Source organism: Anabas testudineus, chromosome 9 (assembly GCF_900324465.2).
Source record: "Anabas testudineus chromosome 9, fAnaTes1.2, whole genome shotgun sequence".
Taxonomy (NCBI): Eukaryota; Metazoa; Chordata; class Actinopteri; order Anabantiformes; family Anabantidae; genus Anabas; species Anabas testudineus.
In genome coordinates this window covers 15,914,438-15,939,817 of record NC_046618.1, presented here as the reverse complement: position 1 = coordinate 15,939,817, position 25,380 = coordinate 15,914,438, and the positions used below count along the sequence as shown (strand labels likewise).

At 41.2% G+C, this 25,380-nt stretch overlaps 2 protein-coding genes across 4 annotated transcripts in view; one reads left to right on the top strand and one right to left on the bottom strand.

Moving 5' to 3' along the window:
* Positions 1 to 2,691: 2,691 nt before the first annotated feature.
* selenop (selenoprotein P) lies at positions 2,692 to 6,260 on the top strand. 3 transcript variants are annotated; one of them, XM_026343237.1, is made up of 5 exons: positions 2,692 to 2,842; positions 3,484 to 3,719; positions 4,061 to 4,273; positions 4,383 to 4,500; positions 4,625 to 6,260. In XM_026343237.1, the coding sequence occupies exons 2-5, from the start codon at positions 3,517 to 3,519 to the stop codon at positions 5,315 to 5,317; spliced, it is 1,227 nt and encodes a 408-aa protein (XP_026199022.1). In that variant the 5' UTR covers positions 2,692 to 2,842; positions 3,484 to 3,516; the 3' UTR covers positions 5,318 to 6,260. The 3 variants fall into 3 exon arrangements, with proteins under 3 accessions (XP_026199022.1, XP_026199025.1, XP_026199023.1); XM_026343240.1 differs by having other exon boundaries at positions 4,625 to 5,290; XM_026343238.1 differs by having other exon boundaries at positions 2,742 to 2,842; positions 3,487 to 3,719.
* The window catches only part of ghra (growth hormone receptor a), a 31,065-nt gene continuing 11,642 nt past the window's right edge, over positions 5,958 to 25,380 (bottom strand). Inside the window, exons 3-10 of the mRNA XM_026343235.1 lie at positions 18,763 to 18,892; positions 18,443 to 18,612; positions 17,329 to 17,507; positions 16,506 to 16,650; positions 16,237 to 16,327; positions 15,947 to 16,016; positions 14,636 to 14,871; positions 5,958 to 14,534 (exon numbers count right to left, since the gene is read on the bottom strand). Coding sequence (XP_026199020.1) covers positions 13,763 to 14,534; positions 14,636 to 14,871; positions 15,947 to 16,016; positions 16,237 to 16,327; positions 16,506 to 16,650; positions 17,329 to 17,507; positions 18,443 to 18,612; positions 18,763 to 18,892 — 1,793 coding nt within the window. The 3' untranslated portion in view covers positions 5,958 to 13,762. The remainder of the gene's footprint in view (positions 14,535 to 14,635; positions 14,872 to 15,946; positions 16,017 to 16,236; positions 16,328 to 16,505; positions 16,651 to 17,328; positions 17,508 to 18,442; positions 18,613 to 18,762; positions 18,893 to 25,380) is intronic.

Below are 25,380 nucleotides of genomic sequence, written 5' to 3'. Positions count from 1 at the left end.
GCGCTAAGTAGCAAGACCCTATTTTAACACGTTTTAAAGCTGGGTTACATGTTTTTAGACTCACTGTAAATCAGGTAAGCAACACTGAGAAACTATATGAGATGTTAACTAGTTTAGATCACATTGTCATCAATGCAACTATTGGCTTTATAGTAATAACAATTCTGCCTACCAAAGCATGTCCAAGAATTTAAGTGAGCTTCTTGCTAATGTTGTATAACTTAGCACTCTGATGCTACCTTAGTAAACATAGTATGGACTGTTAATAGGAATAGCATAATTAAGGTATAATTGCACAGAACCTATATCAATATAGGCGAAATATTTAAACACTGTGCTATCTTTAAGTTGTATTTAAATAAATAATCATATTGTTCAATTTGTCAGTACATCAATGTGGAGTCAGATTATCAGTTTGGATCCTTTGACATGCACTTACAGGGTCATACACGTCATAATGCGCAAATGCCACAGTGGCACACTCTGTAAATCAGTAACACCGGATCACAAAATACAGATGCAAAAAAAAAAAAAAAACTATTTTCAATTTCCTGCTTGAAATGAAGTATGGTAGAGGAATCAAAAGGATTTTGGGGTGCGTTGCTGCCTGTGGATCTGGGATGTTGCCATCACAGAGGGAAACTGATTTCCCAGGTTTATCAGGGATCAGGATAATGTTAAGGTGGCTGTGTGTAAACTGAGTAAAATCTGGGTGATGCAGCAAGATAATAACCTAAAAACCAAAGTAAATCTACTACAGAATAGCTTCAGAGACACAAAATCCACCTTTTGAAGAGTCCAAACCTCAATCCTATGGAGATGCTGTGTCATGGCCTGAAGAGAGCTGTTCAAACTAGAAAATCTACAAATATGTCTGAGCTGAAGCAGTTCTGTGGGGAAGAATGGTCCAAATCCTCTCTTGGATGTTGTGCAACTCTGAGCCACGGCTGCTGAAAGAACTTACATGGGGTTATTGCTGCCAAAGATGGTTCAACCAGTTATTAAAAAAAACACTTACTTTAATGGGTGTGTTCAGTAAAGACATAAAAGATCATAACTCTTTGTGTTTTATTACGGTGGCATTTATGACTTTGGTAAAGATCAGATCAGATCCAATCACCAATTTGTGCAGAAAACAAGTAAAATTATTTTTCTTGCAATTGTAAAAAAATCCTTGCAGAGCACGCTGTGTCACATGTCCGGCTCAGTTAGATCTGCTGACTGCATCTCTTTGCTCAGCACAGTTGTGCTGTCACTGTCACAGTCACCAGCTGCCTTCCTCTCGCTTCGTCTGTATGTGCATGTGACTGTCCTCTAGCCCAGTTCCTACTGGAAAGTTTATTTGTGGTGCGTCTTCCAGTTTGCTATGTGCAATAAGCAATCCTGGTGGAGGATTCTCTTTTCTAAAAAACATTAACAAGAGAAAAACATCCTACTAAGATAACATTGTTTGTCGCAACGTGGCTTCATTTTTCTAGACAGGACTGCTTGAATCAGCACAGGAAATCAATTGTTCCACTTCTCTTCAGTCTAGTAACGACTACACATATAGATATGTGTGCAATGGATACCGTGCAGGAACAACTTTGATTTGAGGCAGTCCAACAGAACTTAATTTTAATGGGGGCATAAATTTCCATGGATATGAAGAAACACTTCAGTCTTAACAATCATGTGCACACTTGATGAGCAGCCATTTTTATTATTGTGTTCCATCCCTCTACTTTCAGATAACAGCTTATCTAAGCTTATTGCATCTTTATGCAAGATGGAAACCACTAAGTTGCTGACAACTGCTGACCTAGTTAAAACATCAGAGGCCTTTGACCTTTGTATTCTCATAACAGTGACCTCGCTGCCACTCATATCTGCATAGCCTCTACTGTATCTGCAGACAGACAATCTCACCTGGCCAAGTGTACTTTGTGCTAGTTTACAGCTTTTGTTTTAATGCTTAATATGTATGAATAGATTACTGTAGCTTTAATGCAGTGTTGCACAATAACTGAACCCTCACCTAAAACTGACTTACATGTTTTAACAAGAACTGATAGGTGTCTCCACAATGATTTGATAAAGTGCCCAAAGCTTTGAATTAGTTTTACTTGAATGTAAGGACGTTTTTATGAAGCTACTGTGGTTCTTCATCACTCCTAAATCTCTGCAGTGTGAAGTTTATCATTTCATTTTCCACTGTTAGCTGTTTTGTTTTGTTTTTTTTTACCTGTAATGACTGTTAGACTGTAAGAAACTTTTCATGAAACTATGCCTCTTGTTTTTATTGAATAGTGTTTAGCTGTGTTTGTGTGAACGTTACAGAAATGCCGGACACCATCCAGGGTCCCGCCCACTGTCCTCTTTCACTTCCCCTGTCTCTGCTCGCAAAGTAAAAAACAAAATTGCACAATGTTCTTCCACATTCGTGAAAATACGTAATATACTTTGATAATATATGTGCAAAATGACTCTATTTGATGCACAAAGCAAATGCAAGCATCCATCTCAATGGTTGATATGTGTTAACCATTTGACAACACTTTCTCCTACACTTTACCGCTTTGTCTTTGAAGGAATTTGTCAAAGTGCCAGCTGCTACCAAGCATTTTCCATTAAAAAGTGTCTGTTTCCTGTTATCTAGGGGATTTCATGCACTGTGGCTTTTTTAACTTGAGAAAAGTGTAGGCATCAGCGTACAGCTGCTGCTGAACTTTGTCCTCCTTCCAGCTAGAAAAACAACAGGCTGAGTATTAAAGGGGGGGAGCAGCGGGGGAAGAGACTTGTTTTTCAAGGAGTTAGAGCAACACAGACCTCAGCAGAGAGGAAGAAACGTTTTAACCAAAATGTAAGTGAATAAACTTCACTTTTCATGCAATTTCTTGAACTTTTGCCTGTTGGTTTTCTCTATTAGTACTACATCAGGTACATTTAAATACTAAGACATGGCACCCAAACCTATTTTGCAATGCAAACCTTTTCAGTGTGTTTAGCAGTCTGTACCACTTCAACCAGCCGCTGAACCATTTTCTAATATGTCTAACCCTTCTTGCAGTTATGCATGTGATAATAACCTACATCGCAGACATTTTAGACAACTTTCAAGCATGCATCCTCAGTATATGGTGTTAGCTTGATTTTGTTCATTTTTATTTAAAAGCGTCTGCTAAATGACTAAAATGTAAATGAAAAATGTATGTGTTGTTGATGAGATTTAACAAGCCTTAAAACAGCATTAATGAACAACATCAACTGCTTTATTCCGTCAAAAGTTTTCCTTTTATCGTAATTTTTCAGTGGAAACAGTAACAGTTTGGGTGGACGCCTTAGTTGATTTGGAGAATAAACAAATGATCATGCTTATTGTCACTTTTCTGTCACTTTTGAATTAAACTTGGTTGTTCTCTCTCCCCTTCTGTTTCCTTTTGCTGCTCCTTTTTGCATCTCTCCTACCCTCACACCCCCACTATCTTATCTCCCTTTGTGCAGCAGATTTGGGGAGTGAGGAGCCACATTACAGGGATGTGGAGGGGCCTCAGCCTCCTCCTCACTCTCTGCCTGCTCCATGGGGGCGGAGCAGAGAGTGATGGAGGTGGGCCTCGCTGTCAACTACCACCAGCGTGGAAAATAGGAGAGGTGGAGCCGATGACCCAGGCAATGGGCCGGGTGACGGTGCTGGCTCTCTTCCAGGCCAGCTGACTGTTCTGTCTGGTGCAGGCCTCCAGGTTTGTGCACATTATGTGATGGCCGGTGTACACATTGACCTCTTGTTTTTCCACTTAAAAAAAAACATAGATGAACAGGACTCCAAAACATGTGATAGAGCATGACATTGATATAAATTGTATTAGGTAACAATGTCAATAAATTTTATTGACCAAACTGCAAGGCTTATCACAAAAGTAAGATGTGGCAAGACAGACCTGCCTCTTATGAAACGTTTACAAAGTTCACTGTCAAAGAAGTGGATCTGGTTTATGTGTTACACAGAACATCCTACAAATTTACTTATTTATTTGGTGACTGATTTTAAGCTAATCATTACTCATTTACCTTCTCTGGGCAGAATGGATCCTCTGCGCAACAAACTAGAGAGTCAGGGTCTGAAGAATGTGGTTTACATGGTCGTCAACCACCAGGGGGAGCATGCACAGCGCCTGCACCCCATGCTGGCAGACAGGCTGTCAGAAAACATCACACTGTACAAACAAGACGAGCTACAGCCTGATGTCTGGAAGTCACTGAACGCACAGAAAGATGACTTTCTCATTTATGACAGGTGCGTTACCTGTAATGGACAGTTCACGTTTTCGTTTTGATTCACTTTGATTACTGTTAAAGTTATGTATACTTAACCTTGCCGTGCATTTTTATCATTTTGCCATCAGATGTGGGCGTCTCACCCACCACATTTCCCTTCCATATTCCATTATTGGGCAAGGCCATGTTGAAAGTGCAATCAAAGAGGCCTACTGTAAACGCATGTGTGGGGACTGCACACATGAGGTATAGAGTGCACGTAACACTAATAGTATATAATAATACACTCAAACAACAGTCATCAAATATTATGTTATTTTTGTGCATACACTGAAATCTATTCTATTCCTCCTCTCCTGACTTACTACAGAGCGCTGACATCCCAGAGGAGTGCAGAGAGACAGCAGATGCACAGCCTGGTGCAGACAGTCCCCCAGCAGTAGAGGAAGGCACTCAACATGGTCACAGTCAAGATCATGCACACGGGCACCATCACAGGCATCACCATCATCACGGTCATGGCCACCAGGGGGATAACAATGATTTTCAATCCCGTGGCCATGGCCACCACCATGGCCACCACCATGGTCATCACCATCAACATCACCATGGGCAAAGTCAGCAAGGTGTTAGTGACCAGGGGCATGAGCAAGATGGTGGGTTATCTCAAAGGCAACCATCTTTAGATTTAGGTCAGATGCAGCAAGAAGTGCACTTGCAGGAAATGTCACATCAGGCCCAAGCAGAGCCTTCCAGGCCTTGAGTACAAGAGACGGTGAGGTGTAAGTCAAAGCACAGCTGACAGTGGGCAGCAGGCTCTGACAATGAAGCCTCTCCCAAAGCCAGCTGATGCTGACACTGACGCAAGCTGTTTGATGATGCAGGGAGTGAGCAGCCAGTCGGTCTCTGACACTGTGATGAGGCTCTACCTGCCTCCTGACAGTGACACGGGCTGAAAGGCGATGCGGCCGTTAGGGAGACCTGACAGTGACGCTCGCCTCCTGCTGACTGACAGCAGCCTCAGCCAGCACAGTGAGCCTGACCCCCAGGTGTCGTGAGCTGAGCATGACAGCAGCTGTAAGCTGGGTGTGACATCAGCTTCATATTAACACCGGCCAACAACCGTGGGGCCAAGTGCTCTGTTTACCCTGAGAGGGGGTGAGGCAGTGACTGACAGCACAGATGTGGGATAGATGAACAAGTGAAGTCAAACATGACAACAACCATTCAAATCATTTGACTGCGCCTTAAAGAACATCTGCTGCGTTTCTTTTGTCTCAGGTTGGCTGTCAGGATGTTGCACTCATCCTTTCTCAGGAGTGTACGTGGTTGTCATGTTCGTAAACACCCTCATCCCTTATGCTCTCTTCATCCTTTATGAAACCAGACACAGAAACTATGCTCTAGTGGTGTCTGTATGAAGTCAGGCAGGAGAGAGAGGAGTGGGTAGTTTAAAGACATGATAAACACTTCAGATGATTTCATATTGAGTATAAAGGGATAGTCGAGAAACAAAGGAAAAATAAGTGAAGATAGTATTACAGATTCTGTGAATTAGATAGAATAGATAAATAGATGTGTGGAGCACATATAATGGTAGGAGATTCTATAGGTGTTCCTGATTTACTGTGTACTCATTGACAAAGTCGCTAATCATCACATCTCAAGTGGATCTCAACCTTCTGCCACTTAAAATGCATGCAACTTTTTTTGGTAACATTTAAAAGATTTATACGTAGGATACTAATTGCACAGATTTATACAAGGTTACTTAAAAAAAACAAACATAGAAACAAAAAAATAGAAATATAGAAAGTTGGAAATGAAAGGAAAGGAAAATGGGAGTAAAGAAAGGAATGAATGACTTTGGGAATACACTCTGTGCTTTATGATGGTTTCTGTGGAAAGATAACAGTCACCCTGAAAACCTGATGCTCGCACAGAGACTGTATTAAGTTTGTCAAACATGGAAAATGAGAGTTGAATAAAGATGGTTGAGCAACTTTTTTAATTTGTGCACGTTCTTGTCAAAGCTGGAGCATAAAAGTTGACAGTGAACGCGTATATAGTATGGCGTCCTGACTTTCAAGTTTGCTGTGTAAGAAAATTGTTGGGCTTGTTATTTATTACATGCAGTGCATGAGTAAGTCTTGGTTTTATCAACAACTATCCTGCATGTGGATTTCACTAAAGCACTAGGATTATAATATCCAAAATAACCTATTCTCATATGTATTATATGTTATTGAGCTGTTTTTGCCCAATATTGTCAGTAGATGGCAGCGAAGCTCTGCACAACAAACTACTGGAGCACTGTCAACAGCTCACTGGTGAGTGCACTGAAGGAGCCCGTCCTCCTCACTGACCTCACACAGCCTTACCACACATTCTCTGACAGCTCCACCCAAATGACTTTCAAACAGTGTGGCTCTTCAGGTGATTAAATAAAATGACTTTTTTCATTTTGATGAACTACTGTTGGCACTAAATGGCATGTGCAACTCAGAAAAGGCTTTTAATCAGCTTGAACTTAGAAATCCTTTTCTTTCTGCAGTTCCTTAGAGCATTTGTGCATGTCTGTGATTAGCACGTATCCAGTAATATCTTATTTGTAGTATATTTGTAGGAGTAATGTACTGGGAATGGAAGTGAGAAAAGTTTTTACTGAAGTGCAAATGAGAAACCAAAAGTATTCAGCTGCTCAGTTGTCAGTTCATATATTTTGGGTTGTATTTAACTATATCTGATATATATGCACAAATGTATTGTACATTGTTAATACACTTGTTCCTTTTCTTTTTGTAATCTATATACACATCAATTTCATCAGTTAATAGTAGATCACAACAGTTGTGTGATTTCTCAAAGCCTTAAAGCCAAAATGTTGGTGTTACATTTGATCAGCATATTAAAAGAGAGAGAACGTTAAAGAGAAGATAACTTTTCTTCACCCCTCCCTGGTCCTGTCAAATTAGACTCTAAGGTGTTTTTTTATGAGATACAATATCCTAAATGAACATCTTTCTAACTCTATGTCCTCCTCCATCACGTGCTCTCGCTGTCAGAATGCAGCGCTCCCGTCTATTCCAAGAGTTACGAAGAAGCCAGCTGGCAGCAGGGCCTTTTTCTATCATGCCCCTTTCCAACTGGAATAACCTCCTTGTTGATTTCAGGCAGTCTGACTCCATAAGCCTTTTTCCAGTTGAAGAGGTTTTTTGGAGAGTATTTTCATCATTTAATTTCAGGGTTAAGGACAGAGGATGGTGTATATGTTAAGTCTTTTGAGGCCTTTTGGATATTGGACAATATAAAAACAGTTTCACAGATTGATCATCTGGTTTGTTAGAATGGCCTTGGATGCAAGTAGCACTAATAATAGTGCCATCAAAAGAGGAATATGTTAAGCAAATCCTTCTATACTAACACATTGTAAAGTCAACATATAGCTTGAAACCTGTGAAACTGTCTTGAAGACTCCAACAGTAACACCCTCTGCTCCGTGTAATGTGTCTGAATTGGCTGTCGGACTGTGTGCCTGAAAAGGTCAACAAGCAACCGGAGGTAATAAATGAGACTGAGGCAGGCTGCTTGTGTGGGCGTAATTGGGCTGAAGATCCAATACAGGGGAACAGTGACTTATGGGTAATTACCTGCAATGTCCTGAGACGAAGAGCTGTGAGTGGCTGTCTCTCTGATTCAATCAGGCTCACACAGAGCAGTGCAGTACACAGCCTCTGTCTTAATTGTCCGATATGCTTTCCCCCCGATGCACAGCTGTTTCCTCTCCACTTACTCCAGCAGCAAGAGAGACCGAGAGAAAGAGAGACGCATGCTCTTGTGAACTCATTCACTCGCATAAAGTGCCTCTGTGTTGCTCACAAACAAGTGTACATTCTCCACCTTCCGTCCTACATCAACCACGCAACTCCTATTTTTTCTCTTCAGGAGACATAGTACACACAGAAACCCATTTGCATTCGAAATCTTGGACCACTGTACATTTTCTGTATCCTGTTTTAACGGAGCGCTGCTCTGAGATGATCTTCTCTGTCCAGGAGGCTGCTTCTAAGCATTTAATGACACCGTTGGTAGTGAATTGAGGTGATCAACCAATTTACATTTTAAAGCGAAATCTAATTTGTTCAATTTACTGATTAGATTTATATATTTTAAAAAAAGTAAACACAACTTCCCCGGTTCGAGTCTGACAGGGGGGCCTTTGTTGGATATCACATCCTCTCACTCCCAATGTTTCCTGTCAGTCTCTCTAGTGTCAAGCTGTATAATGTATAATATAATAAAATGTTGGGACAGAAGCACAGCAAGACTGAAAAGTTAAGACTGTTCTGAGAAATTCATTGACATGATTGAATGAAGGAGCATCTACCAAATGCTCTAAATGCTTGTAGTGTTGGTGCCAAACGTAGTGATAAAATTGTCAATCTGTTGAAAAAGAATGTTTCTCAATGCACAATTGCACAAATTGCATTATTATTAATATCATATTGTGAAATGATTCAGGAACTCTGGGGAAATTCAAGTGCATAAAGGCAAAGGGCACAAACCACTGTTGAATCTGTGTGTGATCTTTGAGCCCTTAAGTGGTATTGAATGAGAAACCATCACACAACCGTGATGGATATAGCCACATGGACTTAGAAGTACTTTGGAAAACCACTGCAGTTCGATGTCTTATAGAAAATGCATGGCGCATCATGAAGACGAGAATCAGACAGTGATCAAGCACCGATGAGCACCTGAAGTTTCTGCAACTGTGTTTACAACATGGTGATAAATAGGGATCTCTTCGTGTTGCAGGCATCAAACTCTAAATTTGCTTTAATTTACAAAATCCAGTTGAGTGTATTAGAGATAATAAAGATTCACGTAAAGTAACTAATCACAGATTTGAGTTTATTGGATTGTAGAAACACTGTATGACAGAAATAAAACACATTCTTAACATGCTGTATATGCATTTATTGTGTAACTTGATGAGAGCTTATTGATGACACATACGACACCAGAAAGGCTCAACTGGTAAGAGAACAATATCAAATCATTAAAAGCTTGGCCTTGAGTACAGCAGCATCCAACAGGCCAGTACAGCGTCTCCAAGGTCAGGAGAAAAGGGGGTAGGTACTGAAATTCTGAAAATACAATGGCAATGTAAAGGCATGAAAATACAGGGCAAAGTCGTATAAAAACCAAACAATGACGTGAATGCAAAGTGATAAATGACAGCGTTTTTCACATTTGAGACCGCAACGCAGCTGTTTCCAGTATTATGAGCCTGGATGACAAAGGTCAGAATATCGGTGAACACCTTAGTCATGATGCCCTATTCACTGCAGTTAGATTAGGTGGTGGGTTGATCCGAGGGCTCTGAGAAAACAACACATGTACAGAAATGCAGATTGGAGTCTCTGACCTTAATTACTATTTGACAAAACGGGCAATATACTGCAGCACTCAAGTCAAGAATTACACTCTTTCTCCGTCGAGCTGAAAAAAAGAAAAAAAAGAATGCTCTTTGATAAACACTAACAAGCAGCACAAATTCCAGCACTCAACATTACTTCCAGGCTTAATAGAGCAACAAAAGCCACCCTTGAACCGACACAAAACCAAGAAGCTGGAGGCCAAAACACATCATTATAAAACACTTTAGCTCCATCAAAATGCACCTTTTAATACTGAAATTACATAGAGGGAGAAATAGGAGAGTGTCGAGTTACAGAAGAACTATTTCACTCTGCCTATATTTTGAGATGACTTCATAAAAGACTATATCTATGTGCTCTATCTATCCATAAATCGTATAGCAAATATTAAATACTCCATTACAGTACAGCATTCTATCAATCTGGTAGTGTAAAATACGTCCTATAAACATGAACTCTGTAGAAAAAAACTGAAGCTTATTGAAGGTTCCTCATTGTCCTCGTTGATTACTGTGCTGAATAAAAAACATTTTGGATAATAAGTAAATTAGATTTTGTCTGAGATTAAAAAAAAAAAAGAAAAAAAAGAATACATACGTGTACAAAGTGCTTGCTGCAAAGTGTAACATTTATAAGCTTGAAATATCAGCTGTTACACTACACTGATCTCACTGATCTGGCAATAAAAGCAGACACAATGTGGTAAACTCCTGTACAAAAAAATAAAATCAAATAAAAATGATAAAACACCTCTTTTCCTCACTGTAACCTATAAACGCTTGCATTGCATGTTCTAGTTTGCACACATTCACAATCACCCCTCTGCACATGAAACTAAACCTTCACAGAGGTTGTTTTGTATTTTATTAAACCCATTTTATAATATTCCTTCATACACGCCGTTTCACTGGATGAGCATCGTGGTGACTGAGTCACATCTTGACTTTGGAGCGAACTGTCCTATTGTTGTCACCGATAACGAAACACACAACTAAACCAAATGATTCTCATTTCTCCCCAGACGGACCGTTTTCATTTTGCAGGTTTTGGCAAGTCATCTTTCAAATGACTCTTTGCCACAACAGAGGTTGTGTTAAGGTTGAATTAAGGAATAATACATGTACCGAGCAGCAATATGTTGTGATTAGTATTATTAACAACATCAAAATATACCTGTAATTTTACAGAACTAGTAAATATATTAAGACATTTATGCTACAAGCATCGACTTGCTGGTATCATTGGCACTAGGCAGCAACAACAAAACATGGAGCTCTTTTTAAAAACAAAACAAACAAAAAAAGAAGAGAGGCAGACAAAGAGAAAATGGCACATATTTATCATATTCACATTCTTTTTTAAATGTCATTTTATGGCTCTTGCTTTGTCTCTCTTCACTGTGGGACTGTGAATCTGAATTGTTCTGTACCTCAAGGATGAGTCCAAAACAACATAATTCAAAGGCAGGATGTGTTTCCTTGTTTCTGGTGACATGTGCTCATTTGGAGGCTTCCTTGATGTCAAAATAACAATGCCTCTGACTCATTCATAGGCTTGCTGAAATGAAAAGTCATTGTGTTATATCACAAAACCTTGGATATCACACAACCTCTAGTAGCCTAAGCTTAGACAGCTTATTATATGCGGTATGCTATGCTGCTGTGTTTGTCGCAGGCATTTTATCAAAGTCATTGTGAGAATTCATAGGATGAAAGCGTATGGGGTGAGTAAACCCTTTACAAATAGTCTCATCCACCAGCACCATCCACATAGGCCCATCTGAAAATCGCACACGATGAATGAAGGGCAGCTTACAGCTTACACTGCCAGCTGATGTGACTAATATTCGAATACGATACACACTCCGCCTACGTCTTGTCTGCTGTCTCTGACTCAGGTTTTCTGGAGAAAATATTTGCATCCATCTATGGCCAGGACTTGGACCTCAAGGCTGTTCAGTGCTCGCCCTGATTAACATTTTTGGTTTGGAAATTGTGGTCTGCTTTATGAGCATGGCCGGATGCAAATTAGTGGCCTCGGAACATTTTCATCCTTGCAACTATTTTCTTTGACAATTTTCAGAGCCTATTTTTACTGCTATGCCAAAATTATATAATTATTATATAATTTAAGACAAATGTTTCAAATTGGTGTGTGCATATGCATGCATGTACTGTAGGTTACTATTTTAGTTCATGTGCAGGATTTAAGTAAGAAATCTATGCACACAGAGCCTTTGCATTAATTCACCTGTACAGAGCAGCACATGCCTGAACACAGAGATATGTAAATGCACAAATCCTAATTGTGTAAGCATACTTTAGCACAGCAATGGCAATCCAATAACGCTATTATAGGCACAGGTCATTAGCATTGTGTACTTGGCAGATAACAAGCATAAAATGTTTAATAATAATTACAGCTATTACATACGTTCACAGTCTTTCAACTTGCTCCAGTTGCTGTTCCTACATAACAAGATAATAACGACTTACTCATAAAAGGTATCAGCTTAAGTGAGCGCTGGCTGTAACGGTAAAACTTGGCTCGTCCTACAGGATGCAATGCAACACCTGGGGTTCTCTTTGTTGTTAGATGTGAAGAACTCACTTCTGCTTCACAACTACTGTATTTCAATGAGCTCTCGAGCAAGGCACTTGGTGCTCCGTGTTCCTCAGCACGGCTTGTGTGGAGCGGCTCCCAGAGGAAAGCCTTCTCCTTACCACACAAGCTGCTGATCAGCTCTGTAAGTTGGCAATTTATTAGGTAAAGTAATGCAGTACAACAAGTCCTAAAACAATCCTACACTTATGAAGGTTTTACTGTTTTAACGAGTTGTTGATTCAATTGCATGAACATTTTGAAAGACATTGATTTTGATCTCGTTGAACTATTTGGACTTATACTGATATTTTTTTTCGGTCATCTCATTTAAATAAATCTTAAATAAAAGAAACTCTCCTAAATGACAATACAACTATCTCAGTTTAAAAACCAACTGCATTAACTTTTATCTAAGTTAGTTTAAAATTCTGCCAACTGAGTGTAAGTTCAGCCCGAAGAGTAAAAATAAAATTAAACAAAGGTTATGTTGGTACATTTCTAATCAGTAATATTCTCACATTTCAGAAATTGGTTTATGTTGAAATGCTGTCATTTCCCTTTTGATTTGTCGCCTCAATTTCTACTTCATTTGATGATTTCCTTCACTTACCTAAAGGAGGGCAAGCAGTAAACTATGCATTATATAGGTTACTTGTCTGTGTGCCTACATTTCCACTGTTTTTATTTTTTTAATTTTTTTGCTGTAAACCTATTTAATTTTATTTTGCATTGTGGCTGTGGAGCTAAATATTTTGACATCTTTAAAGATTGGCTAATAATTCATGTAAATCCGAACAGCATACCGTTTAATAAAAAGGGATTCAGGAATGCAAGGTAAAACTGCATAGTTGTGTTTTTTGGATGGTTTTTTTTTTTTGTTTGTTTTTTTTCCTTTAGCTAATACTGTTTTGTATAAAAATATATCTCTAGTGAAGTACTAATAGGATGCAATGATAAAATAAGAAAATGTAAATTTAACAATTTAAAATAAGCCACATTCGAGCAGCAGAACACTTCAGCCAGCGAGAGGTATCAACGACAGCAATGACTTCTCCTCGGTGCCATGTGAGGACATGACTACAATGTGCTTGTTTTCTTCCACTGAATCAAACACTACTACTGTGTTTCTTTGTAAGATTAAGACTTCATTGCTCTAAACACAATTAGCCAGAGATGTAACGCGATCCAAGGCAGTTTAGCAGTGAACTAGTGTTTTTTGACTCACAATCATCACAATCGCAGTCTCAGCCTATGATCTTTGTCTTTTGCATGTACGCCAACGGATAAAGCAAGCTGTGCATTTGGTTCGTGATGTGTACTTTTGGCTGCGTCTGCATCAAATTAATGGATGGAGCAGAGTCAAGAATAAAGCTTGTAGTTTTTCACATCTCTATTCCAGCACCCCCCCCCTGAAAAAACGCGTGTCACACTCTCATCTGCATTGTGTGTGTGTTGTCGTTTCATGGTGCAAGGTTCCCCAGCAGGTCTGGGGTGATGTAACCTACAGGCATGGCAGGTAGGGTCTTGAGGGGGTGCTGTAGCAGGCTGGGAGGGGGAGACTGGTGGGGAGGGGGGTTGACAAGCAGACTGTGCTTACTGTCCACCTCCTGTACGACTGTGTAGTCTGCGACGGGAGCAAAGAACTGGGACTGGGGAGAGTCAGGAAGAATGTAAGGCGAAGGATTATTCTCCACTGTGGCTGCTGGTGTGGTCTGAGGCTGAGGGTGGATGGCTTGGTAGCCCTCGCCAGGCACGGGGGAGCTAGGGGGAGTGCTGATCTGCCGGGCATTGAACTCTGTGGTGTAACCACTTCCCTCAGGATCCACTACCAGCAGCTGAAACTCCGGTAGCAGCTCTTTCTGTTTCTGTTCTTCGGACTCCTTGCTGTCTTCGCTCTTCTTTCCTTTCTTCTGCGTTTCCTTCTCTGTGGCTGAGGCGTCCTCCTGGACTCGGAGTTGCTGGCCCGGTGACAGCACCACACCTCCAGAGGGCATCACATTGCTGACCTGGGCATAGAAGTCTGTGTTGACCCAAGTGTGGGTCCCTGTCTTTTGAATTTGGACGGAGGCTCCATCGCTTCTCTCTGGAACTGGGGATGCTTCTGTAGCATCCAGAGAGGCTTCTCCATCTTCAGGTTGACCTGGTAGCAAGGTGGCCATCAGCATTAAGGTGTCTTGATCAGGCAGATCTGGATCATAACAGCTTGCCCGGCCTGAGTCTCCATCAGGGAAGCTGGTTGATAAGGAATCAGATGATCATGAAATGACATTTCTATTAACAGAGTCATACTGCAGCATGGAAACAAACCCTTTACGTGAGAATCTCTGTACTACCTGATGCCGTTGGAACACCTCATGTTCATGTTGTGGCTGGTGGACTGAGGTAGACCCAGGAGCCTCTGGGTGTCTGAACCCTGGTTGTCCTCCTTCTCCCCAGCGTCCGGATCCTCGGGATCCACCTCGATGAACTCCACCCATGGCTCATCTCTGTAGAAATCTGCTGCGTAAGTGGGCAGGCCTCCCATACCTTCGCCACTCAGGATAAAATTTAACTCGTCTAGCTTGCCCTTCTGCACAAGAAGCAAAGCTGGATGTCAGTGTGTTTGGTAATAAGGACGCATGAAGATACACATTTACATTTTGCTACTCTCTAGAGAGCATTGTGATTTATATGTTTGTTTGTGAGTAACAGCTGATACCAGCATCCTTTCTGTTTCACCTTTGTCTGGATTAGTATAGTTAGTATTTATTTTTTTCCAGAGATCCAGGGTTAGATTATTCTGTAACTGGCTGCCTGTTAAATGCATCCCACATCATCTGGTAACAATACACCCACAACACAATACTGAACCACATCCCTCTTCACATCTTATTATCATTTAGTTCCTCCTGTTGTCAATTACTTAAAAAAAAAAAAAAAAAAAAAACACTCCAACACTGACATGTGGAAAAACTGTTCTTAGGGGAATATTATTGGCTTGTTTTAACCTTAAAATAAACTTGCTTAACTCTGTGTTCTTAATGGTAAAATCATCAGTGATCATTAACGGCTTTAACGAAGAAACTGGTGAAAACATGAACCATTCTGTTGCCTGTTGTACACAGCAAATCGCAAAAATGCAGTTCACGTGTTTCAACAATCATTTCTCGAGACACATTCAGTGACATGATGCTGGTATTTCAAATGTTGCTTTGTGCTGTCGAATCGAACGAATGCTCTATTCTGAAAATACCACAAACAAAATGCTAAAGTCCTGGGAAGACTGCTGCATCTATAAAAGACAATAAATAAATAAACACAGAGGTCAGTCAGAGGTCGATGTTGGTCAGTAGAAATACTAAGTTAAATAAACAGTAAAGCTATTTAAGACTGTTTATGTAAGAAAAATGGCTCATTTTGGCCACACTGTAAAACCCGCACAACAGAATATACAGTGCAGCTGGGCAACAACAAAGCAACACTTGTTTTAACACGTTGACTATGACACAACATAAATTCAGTCCTCTGCTTGTTAAACATGCAGAAGACGGCTCCAGCCATAAATATATGATATAGATCCCCAAAAATTTGAAAAAGAAACTTGCAGTGATCAGCTACTTAAAGCAGCAATGTGAATATACAGTATCTCACACAGACAAATGTACCTTCAACAGCTCTGAATCGATGCCTTTAATTTTGGGTGCCGGAATCGGTGGCAATAGGATCATCATCAATCTGTAGTGGCAGGGAGACAGGGAGGACACGATGAAGCACACTGAGGATAATCTGTCCACTGTATTTGTGTGTGGCACGGTAGGGTGGGTCATGATGAGAGCTGCTCTGCTGATTTTAAACACCTCACCCACTGTCTCTCTCCCGCAGCTGATGCCCTAGAGGTGGAATATGTCATAGACATGGCTGGTGTGTATGCATAAAGAAGCAAAATGGTCCCTACCTGTGCTGCTGAGAGACGATAACCAGCATGATGAGAAGGAGGATGCCCACAATCCCGAAAACAACAATAAGTGTGAGTGGGAAGGCAGAGTCTAAAAAAAAAAACAACATAAAACAAAGTGATTAAACATCTTTCTCTTGACTAATGTTCCAGATTGTTCCAGATGATGAACTATACCTGCTTGAACTACACAAATCAATAAGCCAGGAATGATTTTTTTACCCGACTACATAATTAACTGTTTAACCCTGGACCCACCACAATTGTACCTCTCTTGGGCATCTGAATGAAGATGGAGTCACTGAACTCTCCAAACTTAGTGAAGGCTTTCATCCTGCAGCGAATGTGCACTTCATACTCTCCTCCTACGTGCAGACCGTAGATTGTCTGCTGGGTGTGTGGCTGAATCTCCAACTGAAGCACAGAGACACGCAGGAATAAAGAAAAAGGGAGCAAAAACAGCAAGAATGATAAAAAGGACATCGTCTGCTGTGTTCAAATTAATCCGAAAGGGGATTCACTTCTCATCTATACTAACAAACAATAAGGTCACGAAGGCTAAGCAGGGTGTCAAGAGGTCTATGTTTATTTTTGGTGGCAGTGACCTTTCTAAAGGCGCAATTGTTGAGGCATTTCAGATACATTAGATGGAGAACATGCTGTTATGATGGAGAGCTCTAAAACTGTTTCCAAGGCTGCATGTGTCAAACTGGCTGCCCAGGCTGTAATGAATATGAGCATGTACAAGGTCCCATGGCCTGTGACCTACAAATCCCTCCCTTCACTTCCTTCAAAGAGGCTGTATTTTCCCAGAGGGCCTTGCTCTGGCTTCCACTGCCTTGCCAACAAAGCTACGCTGCACTTGAGCCACAGAAGTCCGGGGGCTGGGGGGGTGGGGTGGAAACACGACACGGTGCCACTATAACCCTTCTACAACTATAACTTACCCAAAGTGTGCACGAGTGTTTGCATCTGAGTGAGCCGGTGGCTGTGTGCAGAGACATTTTGCAAAGTTTTGAGGGGCATGTTTACGCGTGCCAAGCACGAGAACGAGGGAAGGAGAGAAGGAATTTAAGAGGAAGTAACACTCACTGATTCCCAGGTTGTGGCGTTTCTCTCTCTGTATTGGATCTCGTACTCAACGCGCATCCAGCCCACCCCAACGTCTGCAGAGGGCGGGGGTTCCCAGTTGACCCTGACATCATACCTTAGCCCAGAGGGACTTACATTAAGGAGGGTCCAGTTTAGAGCCACTGGTGGGTCAGGACGTACTGTCAGGAAAACGGCAATTTCAACAAGTTGAATTTGAACAGAATGAAAACAGCTATTCATATCACTGCACAATAACATCTACAGTAGTTTGTTGTGCTGATGAATCGTGTTATACTTCTTTTATTTAGTCTATCCCAACAATATCAGTGAAACAAGGCTAAATGCAATAAAACACCACAATCTCTTAAACAGTCCACAAACTCAACATGCTGACTGTCACAAAAGGAGAATTTATTGCAGGACTGCCTATTGGATTGTAATAGCTTTAGCTACATGTACATAATAAGCTGCCAACTGAATGACAGCAACAAAAGCCCCGAGGCTACACAATTATAAAGGCTGTGTCTCCAGATTTAATGGCACCCTGCTTATTAAATTAGAATATATGTTATCTGCATCCTCTCTGCAAAACAAATGCTTATAATCAATTTGCACACGTGAGCTGAGCTAATAAACAAACACTGGCAGTGAAAAAGATACCGCTAAACATGAGGCACTGACTATCAGTACGATCCATCAGTATTTTCTATAGTCCTGGTTACACAAATACCATCGCACATCAAAACATTTACCGTGGAAACATTATCTGACACTTGCTATGATATTGACAAGCATGTCACATTTGTGGGTTTAGCTGATACGCCACACAAAGTACCATTTCCTGGAAACCTATTGTGCAGGTAGCCTATCATCCTAGCAGCACACATTCTTATCTGTCTTACTGTATGATTTGGACAAAATTTACTTAATAAATCTGCTGGACAACCTGGAAAAATCCTATTTTATCAGTCCTGTAAATGATCTATTATTAACCAAATGCATCGTAATGTTAAATCCCCAGGATTTGAATGAATACCATAAAGGATTCAACTAATTCTCTGAACATCATATTTTCATGAAAGAAAATGAGCATATATATAAATTTGATGCTAACCAATATTCTCCACAGTGAAGCAGTCGTCCTCATTGTAATAGGTGATGTTGTTTAGGCCGCGGAGCTGCATGCAATAGGTGACCCATATAGCGGTGTGATTCATGTCAAAGAAACACTCCCTGTTCGCATGTATATACTCTGGACACTCTTTCCATTCACTGCTTGGAGAACTAAAGGAAGGAATCAATAAGAAAAGAAGAAGAACAGAAAGAAAGGACTGTCAAATGAAGGTTACAGCATCAGGACTCATCAAGTGCTCCACATGCCAAACATTTTCTTGTACTTGAAGGTAAAGTAGGTGCAGTAGCAACCACACTCACTCCTTCTTAAGGTAGAAGACTCTGAGTGCTCCAGGGGCGGAAAGGTTGTGAAAGCTGCCCGGACTCCACCAACATCGGAACGTCTCCTGGTCCCTTGATATGCACTCTGTGAAATGCGGCCCAGAGGGAGCTGAGAGAGAATGAGAGGGACGGAGAAAGGAAAAGCTCAGAGGCAAACTGAACAGTCTGTGTAAGGCCAATGAATCACTTTCATTTTAATCAAACAACCTTATAGAAGTTGAGGTTCATCAATGAAGCAGTATTGATAAAACCCTCGCACCTTGTTACGGCTAATCGAGACAAACGCTGTTTCACAGTAGATGAAAAGTGAGCTGGCTGCCATCCAATCTTAACCTCAAGGTAAAAGGGATGAAACACGACACAGTGCAAAATAAAGACACGGCAATCTAAAAACGATGCCTCAACTTTAGCATCAATGCTTGAGAAACTGAAAGATTTCCAATAACTCGCTCTCCCCTTTGAGCTTTGACCATTGTGCTGCAATAGTTTCCTATTTCTGCATGGATAGTTCATAATAGTTCTGTATCGAGTGAACACGTGGTGTTTCAGGTATTCCACAAACATGTAATGCTTCATTTAATATGTTTGCACACACACATTATCACATATTATAAGTGATGACGATTATCGTAACTATGTCGAGCTGCCAGCTGCTTTGAGAAACACAGCACGCAGCCTCGATGGGACTCATCTAATGAACAGTGTGCGTGAGGCTTTACGGAGGCCCTGAAAGCCAAGCCAACAAAATCATTTTTCAAAGCTGGAATTAGACTGCATCCAATTTCAGTGACTGTGCTTTTGGAACCTTTAGATCTATCCACACACATTTAATCCCACTTGTCTTCTGCCCCGCCCTGAGGCTCTGACTCAGCCCTTTCCGCCTCTCCCCGAGCACCCTGTCACTCCCCATCCCCAATCTCCCCCCACCCACCCACTACCTCCCTCTCCTATCAGAAGCCAGGTTCTCTTCCAGCTGAGAGTTTCGGAGTTTAGTGCAACCATAAATAAGCGACTGGAGGTGTCATTGATTTCTGCTCTGCCCACTCTTCCCCCAGCTCTCTAGTCTCACTGGCTGCAGCATAAATCACACACACACACACACACACACACACAGACCCAGAACACAAACGAGCTTCACAACAGCAGGCAAGGAACTACTGTACAGACAGACTAGAGCAGAATAGTTTTGAGTTTCTAAATATAAAACTAAAATAATCTTTTACATATAACTTGAGGAATGTTGCTAGATCTAACAAGCCCACCCCAGGTAACACGCCCACCCTTTACTTGCACAGCATATACACCAGTACTTTGATTACTTTGCATATTTTCTATTTGATGCCAGTGTACCCTCATAATTCACTGCACCCGTACGTCACCGGGTCTCTGGCCCTCTCCCTTCCCCCCCTTTCCCATCTTCCCTCCCTTCATCTTTTGCACGCTGTTGTGGTTCCCAGAGCTTTGCTATTTCAACTCGCCCTCCCTCCCACAACCAACAAATTCCAGCTGCCACCATCAAAGAGTTTTCAGCAGACACTGGGCGCAAAGCTTAGGAATACCACAAGACAAGTTATATTACACCTTAGACATGCATGTTTCGGGGTTAAAACATATCCCTCGATGTCTGACAATCGCATGGTGGGAAATTAATTCAGATGACTCAGTCAGCTCTGTTTCTCCGTCACTGTTACAAGTTCATCACGTTCTACTTCAGATGATTCACTACTTTAAATTGTTGCTCCTGTGTAATTATTTACCTAATAAGATGAACCCTTCTTGCGAACCTCTTTTCACAGCTCTAATTCTAGTCTTGGTGGGAAAAGCACACAGATACGGCGCAGCGCGCATAAAGAATGGGGCCTTGCCGGTAAATGTCAGCCATTTCATCAAAGACGGGCTCTGGATGTGTCACAGGTAGAAGGATGAGCAGCAACACCTGGGAAGACAACCGCATTTAATTCTCCGTGTCATATTTGCTGACTCCTTTCTCTTTGAGGCCACACTGTCTGTTTCAGGGGATAAAATAAAGCTAAAGAAACGTTCAAGTTCTAACTAGTTCCCAAGCCAGAGGGGGAATATCTTGACAGCTAGATATCCATTACCTGCCATGTATAAGCTGGTGATTGTGTTGCAGGGCGTCACTCAGTTTTCCTCACATACTAATATATAACATCACAGAATGTGAAGATGGGAAACCAAAGCCTGCCAGCTGCCATTAAATGATCAGCAGCCGAAAGCCTTTGGCTGGAAGACCTCATTTTGCATGTGAGTGTGTGTCCGTATGTATGTGTCTGTCCTTGTAGACTGTGTGCGTAGCGGAGACTGACAAACAGCTCTTAGCTTCACATCCTGTCTTCATTAGTTCGTACAAAGGAGCTATAGTAGGAAAAACACTTTTCTGGTGGTTTCTCAATATCAGCTTTCGTCACTTAAATTTAAAACCCACTGTAAAAAGCCTCCACACAGGCATCTTATGAAATGTTTGTCTGTGAGAGTGAGAAAAATGAGGCTATGACCTGATTAATTAGCAGTTTTTTGCGGCTCATTTGCAGATTAGGTTAGCGTTGAAATGAATAATGTCAAAATTTTGCTAAAAAAAAAATAAAATAAAAAAAGAGAGAGATGAGATGCGAGGAGGAGAACGAGAAATGAATAAATGAAAACAGAGAGAGAGAGAATGTGTGCACTATATGATGGAGCACCAGCACAACTGTACGCCAATGCAGGATTTCTGGATGCTGCTGAACCCATAATTTATGATATTATATAACCGACATATATTGAATGATATTTTCCCCTTCATTGAAACATGGTGTTTAGAAAATAAAACCAAGGCATAAATGTCAAAATGATCTTAAACAGACTCAGACATGAGACACGCAAATCCGGGTTTCTTAATGATGTGTACTGCTGATTTGTTGTAACTCATCTGCAGCGAGCTCTGCCAGAGAAATCTCACAGTTTCAGTTTCAGGTGATTAATTATCTGTCACAGTTAGCATATTGAACGTGGTGTTCCCCAGCGTTCGATTTGCCCCTAAATCACTGCTGCGCAAACCAAACTTTAATACATTTCTAGCAAATATTTAGAAATCATGCATAAACATGATCGTCTCTTCACTTTTGGGAGCATACATGTGCAGTTTGTGAACAGGCCTCAGGGTTGTTTTGATCCATTTCTTACTCAGTCTGCAATAAAATAAAAAATAAAAAACACAAATACAGAGAGATGTGAACATGGAATATATGGACCATGAGTGCCTCTTCACTGAGGTATGGTCCCTAATTGATTTGATTTCCCTATGATTGAAGAGAACACACAAACCGATGCTGAACAGTACAACCTGTTGTTCCTAGTCACGTCATATTCTGCTCTGTGCAAACTCAACTACACAACACTAGACTAAAGTCACTATTATTATCTATTACTAAAATCTCATCTGGTGTGTGAGCTTCTGTTCAGCAGATAGAGAAAAACTGGCAGCACACACCGACAGTATGAGAGCTTTCTGCAATGCACACTACTTAAAGTATTAATATGTGTGCAGTAGATGGCATTGTTTGTCTTCCACAGGCAACACGTCTTGGATGATGTTTAAAAAAAAAAAAAAGCAAGTAAAGAAAAATCTATGATAAACAACGTTTGAAAAAAATAAAAAAAAAGGAATTTCACAAATTCTCCCACTGTATGCATTTTATTTTCTGAAGGAAAGTAAAGTAAAAGAATTCAAACCGATCCTAATAATGTCGGTTAAATGTTGAGTCACAGGGCCACGTGGTGTTCGGGAGAGCGAGAAGGGGGCACGAAGTGGGCCAGAAGGGAGGGAAAGAAAGGTGAAATACTGCAAGAAGATACAAACAAGCAGATGTAAACAGGTGATATAAATAACTCCCAACACTCCCAACGCTGTTTAACACATGCACACACACACACACGCTGACCTTCCACCTTCAAAACAAAAACCGACAAAGAATATCAAAGTGCCATTGTCCAGTTCCTTGAATAGGTCCCAGGCCTTTTGTCCCAGTTGCACAACAGGACCTATGGCTTTGCTTCCCCGTTCGAGTTTGAGACCACAGGATGACGAGTTTTCGTTCCATCGGATCCTCATGATTCTCATCAGCGTTCGTGGTTAACCATGCAGTGATTTATTAGCCAGAACTAACGATGTTAATCTCCTCTAATGCCATTATAGCCCACAGCATTGGCTTAGTTATGTCATATTAGGTCCAAGTGAGAGTGATTATACGTGGACAGGTGTGGCTGACGTACAACATAGGCACCTTGCGCACACGCACGTTCTCTCCTCGCCTTTCTTTTTCATCCACACTATGCTGCCACTTGGCTGTCAAACGTTTTCACATGGGACAAAGCAACATGTTCAGTTCAGCTGCCGACTGTGTGGCTTCACACTGAGACGCGAGGCCCCATCAGGTATGAGTCAAACCCTCCAACTAGATAAATCAACACAACCCTTTACTTCCTATGTATTGTCAGCCTCCAACAATACAGAGCTGCTGTTCTACTGGCTTTTATCCCTTGTTGCAATATGCTCCAGTCTTTTTTTAGTTGTCGTTTCTGAAAAACTGAAACTTGTTTCAAGTTAAACATTTGTTAGTAATCAGCTCTTAAGTTTTTTACCTGAAAGTATGGTCTGAAATACAGAGCCACTGCCGCTGTATGAAAAACTATAAGACTATAACTATATAGTGTTCTTCCGTTTGCAATGCTGCCTCCAACAATCACATTTGTTAAACTAAACACGTGTCCTATCTGCAGAACTGCTGCTTATTTGCAACTATTCTTCCAGCGAGTTTCTCCGACCACGTTTTTCTCCCTCCCACCGTCTTCTGCATGCATTGCTGTCTTCTGCTTTTCAGGTTTCTAACTCAGTGTTTAACTTCAGGCACCGTACCCTAAACAAGGCCTCAACACTGCTCCGAGAACACACAAACCCACTGCTCGTCTTTGAAGCAGATGTAACTGTAGATTGTGTGTACAAGCCAAGCAGACCAAACCTCTGCACGGTTACCACTGGTTACCACCTCTTTGGCCAAGAACACAACGGGATCAATCTATCAGGCAGGCAGATCTTCGGAGAAGGTTGAGGGAGAGAAAAAGACACTGTGTGCGTGTGTGTATGTGTGTGTGTGAGAGAGAGAAAGAACAGATCGAGACGAACGACTTCCACTGGCTATAATCACTCTGGTAAGCCTTTAAATATATAGAGGATTCTCCAAACGTCTACTCTCGGCTTGTTATGTGGCTCGCCCAACAACAGAAAATAAAAACGTTGCAAAAACAGCACAAGCCAAAGAAAACTTCCCAAGCGGAACAACAGAGTGGTTTGAACTAACACAGAAGCACAACTAGACAACATTTCTGCAACTGTTTAGTTTGGGAGAGTCGGATAAAAAGGGTCAAATATAGACCTTTTTAAAGAGTACGTCCAAAGGAGGAAAGCAGGTGTCAGGATCAGGGCTTGTACAGCGCTAAGCTTGAGAAAGGCACAGGCTGCATGTGTTTGCTCATGTTATCAGTGGCTCCTTTGTGTTTACACATGTTTTAATGGCTGTCAAAAGGAAGACCAGGGGTGCATTACCACAGTGCTCACTCTGGAGCTCGTTCGACGTTTGGATGAGGCTGACCGGTCCGAATGTTTGATGGTTTGAGCTCAGCGCGTTATCAGCGGTTTGTGTGCGAGCTTATCAGGGTAAGGTAGTGTAAGAGAGAGAGAGAGAGAGATAAAGACATTTGCTACAGTTTGAGAGTCAACATGTCGGAGGGCAAAGGCATAGAGCTCAAAACTGTCTCATATGTGTTAAAATGTTTCCTAGTGATACACCTCCACAATTAGAGTCATTAATTTCTAATCATTATGCCAACATGGCCCTTAACCACAATTGCTCAATCCAAAAGGGAATGCTTACAGTATGTTCACACAGATTTACTTCAGGCAGTGGTTATACAGGCTTTTTAATAGGCAAAAGTGGGGGGGGGGGGGGGGGGCTGATTCATCCAAATCCAACCAAAATCTGGTAAACAAAAAAATTGGCTGCTTTGGTACAAAAACCGACTCCAGAGGCATTTCTGCCAAAATTGATTTCAACACTAAAACACCAGTCAGAAAGAATAATAGGTTTGTAATGGCAATAATTGAACCAATGTTCTCAAACGGAGTCATTTATTTTCCCCCAAACTTGATTTGACAGCTGTTGAAGCTTTAACTTTATTATTGTCTGACTGTTTGCCATGTAGAAATCAGCAGATTGCACTTCTCGAGGATGCAATAAAAAATTTCGGTTAAAATCGCAAGTGAAAAAACGTGGTTCCTCGCTTCCACGCGGTCCTGGCGGTCACTCATCAGTAAAGGTGCGTGCCGATGAACGTGTAAATGTGCGCGTCTTATTTACAGCCACGTGTGCGTGACAGGGTTTTCAGTCACACAGTGACATGCACATTCTTACAGTCGCAGGGTCAAATCCTAGCAGCACAAAAACCATTACCAAATGTCAGCTACATCAGCAGGTTGTAGCAAAAAAAAAAAGAAGACATGAAATGGCATTTAACATATGGCATAGCTTTTCCCTAACTAAA